The sequence below is a fragment of the Castanea sativa genome, chromosome 5 (assembly GCF_040712315.1).
Source record: "Castanea sativa cultivar Marrone di Chiusa Pesio chromosome 5, ASM4071231v1".
NCBI lineage: Eukaryota > Viridiplantae > Streptophyta > Magnoliopsida > Fagales > Fagaceae > Castanea > Castanea sativa.
The window spans coordinates 81,436,687-81,443,194 of record NC_134017.1 but is presented as its reverse complement, the minus strand read 5'-3'; the positions used below and the strand labels follow the sequence as shown (position 1 = coordinate 81,443,194).

Genomic DNA, 6,508 nt, shown 5'->3' with positions numbered 1-6,508 from the left:
GCATGTATATTAATATGACTAATCTACAAGTTGATTTATACTATATATAGATGGTGGGGTTCATGAAATGAACCGCATGGTAAAAAAGTATATATTTCAATTAATTAAGGATATGTATGCTTTTTTCTATAAAGCATAGAAAATTAGTAACATTTAAACAATGAAGGATAAAATGTGTTAATTTTAATATTTTTAATAATCCAACCGTTCATCTTACATAACTAAAGTCTTAGTATATATAGCTGACTTTTACGCACACATAACAAATAACAAAGTGTGTTATCCAACTAATATGCTGCCTCTTTAATCCGTGATTGCAGGAGCCTCATGGATCAACACTGGGAGGTGCAAGTGCAACATATTTACCGTGAAGTTAATGAATGTGCGGATGCCTTGGCAAAGCAGGGAGTTCACCAACAAAACTTTTTGTCTGTATATAATACCTGTCCAAGTTTTGTATATTTGTGCTATGTATATATGGCTGGCCTTAGGGTTAATAGACTATGTGCCCAACAGTCGGGTGTTGGTAATGTATAAACTTTATCTTATATAAATAATTCCTCACATTTTTATCAAAAAAGAAAAAAGAAAAAAGAAAAAAAGAGAAGCGAATATTAAGCTAAGAGAGTATTGTTGCAGAATCCAAGAGAGTGAGGCTAAAATATAAACTACGGACTAAATCTCTAAATAAACAAAAACAAAAAGGCCATGATCGATTGGTTATGATTCCTGAGGCAGTTGCACCAGTAACCAATGTACCATAACTTTAATGAATAATGATATATTATATGTACAAAATAATAAAATATCAAATGCTCATTAAATATTGCGAGTAACTCAGTACACCACCAGCATCTTCAACTTCTTTAAATGCGTACACCACCACCCACTTGTGATTCATTCACACAAAGGAGCTGCTATAGCATTTGAAGAAGGACACAACACTAGTTCTCTTTGCAGAAAACCAATTAACTTGATGGATTCAAAAAAGTCTAACAAGATCAGAGAGATTGTTAGGCTTCAACAGATCCTCAAGAAGTGGAAAAAGCTAGCAAATTCTTCAAAGAACAGCTCCAACACTACTTCTTCTACAAGCACCAACACCAGCAATGGCAGTACTGGCAGTAAAAGCATCAATTTCATTAAGAGAACACTCTCTTTCTCAGATGTTTCAGGGGCTTCCAATGATGTTGTCCCAAAAGGGTTTCTTGCAGTTTGTGTAGGAAAGGAGTTGAAGAGATTTGTTATCCCAACTGAGTACTTGGGTCACCAAGCATTTGGGATATTACTGAGGGAAGCTGAAGAAGAATTTGGTTTCCAACAAGAGGGAGTGCTTAAGATTCCATGTGAAGTGTCTGTGTTTGAGAAAATCTTGAAGGTGGTTGAAGAGAAAAGAGAGGTGTTCTACTTGCATGAATCAGGTTTCAATGCAGACATTGGGTGCTACTCATCAGATTGTGAGCTTACACCCTCTCATCATCCTCAAATGTGTAGATGATTACTTCATCAATTTTCTTCTTTTCCAAATCTTTTTTTTGTCTTTAATGTTGTGAATGTAATGTATGAGGTATCCAATATTGAGTGAGATCGGAGGAGGATTTAGGGACAATAATGTAGACTTCTCTTTACTATTCAGGGAAATTAGTTACTAGTTAGATACCAACTATATATGATCCAAATGTTATTGAATCTGCCATTATTTTGGTGCAAAGGACATCAGATTTTCTTCATTTGAATGAAAACATCGAGTTGCCTCTCAAGTGCAATTAGTAGTAGCTAGCCAATACTGTCATATATAGCACTGTGACAATGGTATTTATAAGGTTAATATGATATTTAGGATGCATTTCACTTGCTAATTTAATCTACTTTTCTTTTTCCTTCTTTATTGTTATGGTCACTTTTTCCTTTTTTCCCCTGTTTAGTGAATGCAATATATGGGAAAGAAAGAGGTTAGAGTAGAAAAATACTTATCTAGGTACAATTGGGAGCAGTGAAGATCCATGTGTATCTAATATATATCTACCATTATAATTAACATAGTAAATGGCAATGAATGATAAAGACAAAGAACATAACTGATGTTAATTTTTGGACCACAAGCTACAGCAACACCGCCTGGGTTTGAGCTACCGGGTCAAGGGACCTACAACTAGTTTAAGGTACATGGCCTGGACCAGGATCTATAACAATTGTGCACGAATTATATACTGGGTATCACTATCATTGCCCTATTCATATTTATTTCCCTCATATATATAGTAATTGTTTTTAACGTCAAGATTCATTTTTTTAGACCTTGTTTTGATATTTTTGGCCTTTTGTCTGACTGGTTTGATGAATAGTACCGGTTGCAAAAAATTTCACAAGTGGCTTTGTTTTTTTTTTTGTTTTTTTTTTTTTTTTTTTTACATTTTGAAAAATCAAGTGGCTTTAATTATTTGGTTCTTTCAATTTTGGGAAACCATTTGGACAAAGTGAGACCAGTCCTTGCATCAATTTCATCGTTGTGATCTTCATCACTCTCACTTTCTCTTTAAGGAAGCCTTAATCCACAAACAAAATATCGTGGATCACTAATCTTCTTATTAAAGATATTTAATCAAGGTCTAAATATGTTGTACAGTTCTACTCCATGTTTATTTTATATCATCTTATTTGAAGTTCAAGCAAAGAAATTTTAATTTTATTTGTATTGCAAGTATTGTAAAATTGTGGTAGTATATGTTTAGTTTAGGATTTACCTACTATAAATACACTTTAATGGATTTATTGTAAGAGAAAAGGCTTAATAGTAATTAAATATGTAGTAGGCTTTTAAGGTTGAGTCATCTTATATATTTCTCTTTGTTCTCTCTCTGCCTTTTTAATTTATTTTTCATATTTTCTGCGTACATGTTATTATAATGTACAAAGTTATATTTGTCTTTTCTAACATGATATAAGAGTCACATTTTATCTTTTCTAATATGATGTTAGAGCCATGTTTACATGACTTCCATTAACATATATCTTTGAACTTTAATAGTTAGATCTATGTTCGTTCTCTAACAACTATTGCCAACCATTCTGTAAGAGTCGTCTTGATCTGTTACATATCATGGACACTGTCTAGATTTGATAAGACAATCTTGGTGATTTAACAACACTCAATTGGCAGATGTATATGTCTTTTGCACTTGATCATTTTTGGTTTCCTTTTGATCAAGTGCATCGATCGTCAACCATAATTAGCTGAGTACCACAGACTATATATATATATATGTTGATTGGTAACCTAATCCATTAACTTTATTTCGAATAAAATCTTTTTGTCATGTTAGGTCGATCGAGTTACTTAGATGACCATGCTTCTGATTAGTAGCATTTATTGACTTTATTTTTAGTCACGCGACCTTGTCCTTTTCAAGTAGCATTTTAAGGCCTCACTTTCTATCAATAGCCTCCACATGTATGATTTACACTATGTTAAGCATTCAATCCTCAATCATTACACACATTTAGCCTTCAATATTCTAGCTGTTCATATGTGCTTTTAATTTGGCCTAGCTTTGTCCACTCCACATCTAATTCGGTTACAATTTCCTTTAAAGTATCACATTTTTCTCAATCTCAAGTTGTCTTCAAACTTACCTCTTGAGTATGAGGTGACATGTTAAAGATATTAAGATTTAATCGTATGTAGTTAAGGCCCAAGTATGTCCTATAACTTTATTTTAGGTTTATTGTATCTAATAATCTTACTTGAAGTGCAAACAAATACTTATATTGCAATAATATAACTTTGTGTTAGTCTATGATTAATTTAAAATTTAATCTACAATACTACCCTTAAATGAATTCATTGCTGTAACAAAAATGCAGTCATCAAATTCTTTTTGTTGTTAATGCATGCCTTTATGGTTAATCATGTAGTAATTACCTATGTTCTATTTTTTTCCCTATATTCTTATACACATGATTACGGTGATAAAGTTGTGTCTGGTTATCAAATCCCATACATCACGTCAATCATGTCATTGTCCTAAAAATTCTTATGAAGTTTTATTTTTAAAAAGTGGGCACAACGGGTTCAAGTGATAGTGTTGTATTAATGACGTTTTTTTTGGTACTCCATATTTGTAAATTGTAGTTTGAAGTTGAATCCCACCTCTTCTTTCCCTATTTTCTACCTATTTTTTTTAAAAAAAGAGTATAACTTCAATGGCCTAACTGCCAATTAATTGGCAAGTGAACAACGTAAACTGAAATTCATGTCCATGTTTCTATTTTTGATAATTCTGTCGACCATGTTTCTTTTAATGCACCACTGAGCATTTCACTCTGATTATTTCTTTTTCTTATATATCCCACCATCATATTTGATATATGATTGGTGTTTTTTTACTAGGCCTAGTTGAGACGCACAGAGTTAAAGCCAAATAAACTCTGCTCGGGGTTTGAATTAACCCTAGGGTCCAACGCCTTTGACCAGCATATCCAGTCTAACACTGCATGAAGCATGATTCTACTTTAAATTTTTAATCCAATCTGGTTTTTAGTGACGGAGTTCCTTATAATATTCTCTATACCATGTTCCTATCAGCTTGACTATAGGAAAGTAGCATTAAATATCAAAGTGTTTGCACTCATTTCCACAATATTAATTTTAAGCAATCTTTCCGCTACTGCATGATCAGTAGTAGCATCACAGGAAATTCACAATTTTATACTATGGGCTACTCTTATCTTTGAAGCATTAGAATTTCCAAAGAGTCAAAGATAAATAATTTAACTGCTCTATCTATGTGCTATTATCCAAAGAAACAGTCAAGAGTCTCTCCCCTCATGATCAGTCTCACGTGGCTTTTGCTCATTGCTTCCTTTTTAGATTGGTAAGTGGTGTCTGATTGAAGCTTTGCAGCTGTGTGAAACGAATTGAAGATGCATGGCTACAAGGAACATATCTCATAAAATTGTAGAGTTGACACGCTACTTGAAAAGGAGAATATGCATATGCATGTTTCCAATGCAATGAGCCAATGGCAAATTTGAATTGTGAGGAACAAAATGAAGGGATTCCGGTGTGGACAACGGATGCATGCCTTTAACTTTTACTTGCGTTTATATAATTGGTAAAGAATGATTTTTTTTTCTTATTTGATTTAGAATTTCCCATTTTTTTCTCCATTGGTTAGAAAATTAGTAATTTGTAGCTTGGGAATTTTTTTGTTTTTGTTTTTGTTTTTTATAATTCAATAATTGAGAGTGAGAGAATTTGAATTTTGAGCGTTTTTGTTGAAAACACTATAAAATGTCAATTGAATTACAAAGTTCTTAGTAAAATCCTATGTAAAAGCTCAAAAGATTAGAAATTATTTTATATGACTGGGGGATTAAATCTAATAAATGCTATTAATTTTTGTCCACGATATTATTCGAAATGGCCAATGAACTCTAACAAAAATGACACTTTTTCCTTTCACAAATATGTCTTGATTTTAGACTTTGATTCTAAATATAGTGAAATTCTTGTTAGGGCGATTAGGGCTAACCACATAGTGGTTTTCTTGTGAATGTGTACTCCATTTTTCACTTCATTAATATCCTGTAGTATTTGTGTAATTGCTTTTTTCATTATATTTAGTGACTTGCATGCTTTTGGTAATTAACTGGCAATAACTAAATTACATGATTGATTAGTTTAACAAGTCAATTAATTTCATTTAAATCAACAAAAAGCATTAAATTTACCTTTTCATTTTCTCATATTTATTTTATGCTTTTGTGCTGGCCTATATTATTGGCCACGCGAGCGGGTTACATCTAGTGTCCAGTGACACTGGACTCGTAGCAATTGTGACATGTGTCCATTTTTGGACACGTATTATCATATTTACGGGTCCAGTGCATTGGATGTAATTTGCGCCCATTGGTGACACCATAGCATTGTAAGACAAGGTAGCATGAATGCACACCATACTTGACTCCAGTGTTTAAAATGGCTATATTGTAAGGCAAAGTACGCATGAATGCTATTGTGTTAATTAATTAGGTAACTTTGTGCAACAAAATTGATTTCCTTTATAATGTTAGTTAAGAAAGCTGGTTATTCTTCATATTTCCAAGGTATATATCAATGTTTTTGCCATGGTGTGTAAGCAACTCTTCAACGATTCAAATAATTGAAATCACCACCAACATCGTAATATTATTGTGTGATAAAGAAAGTAAATAAAAATATAAATAAAGAAAATAACAATGCAACTATATACGGTAAGACAAAAAGTACAACACAGGAAATTATATTACACGTTTTTTTTTTAGTCTTGCATCAATGGCATATAATTTACAGAGAGATTACACTTTTTTTATTTATTTGGAATGAAATTTACAATTACAATAATATGTAAACAAATTAAAGCCCCTCTGATGATGATTGAGCAAATTAAGACAAGCAATATTCACATGACTCCAAAATATTCATCCCAAGCTACATCGATCCCAATTGAAAAAGACGTTGATGTAT

At 32.3% G+C, this 6,508-nt stretch overlaps 1 protein-coding gene across 1 annotated transcript; it reads left to right on the top strand.

Moving 5' to 3' along the window:
• Positions 1 to 907: 907 nt before the first annotated feature.
• LOC142637311 (uncharacterized) lies at positions 908 to 1,715 on the top strand. The gene has a single exon (XM_075811586.1). It carries the CDS (start codon positions 977 to 979, stop codon positions 1,496 to 1,498), a length of 522 nt encoding a protein of 173 aa, XP_075667701.1. The 5' UTR covers positions 908 to 976; the 3' UTR covers positions 1,499 to 1,715.
• Positions 1,716 to 6,508: the final 4,793 nt, after the last annotated feature.

What these genes read in the sequence shown, in the direction of transcription:
- LOC142637311 (XM_075811586.1), top strand. Translation starts at nt 977, where the DNA reads ATGGATTCAAAAAAGTCTAACAAGATCAGAGAGATTGTTAGGCTTCAA.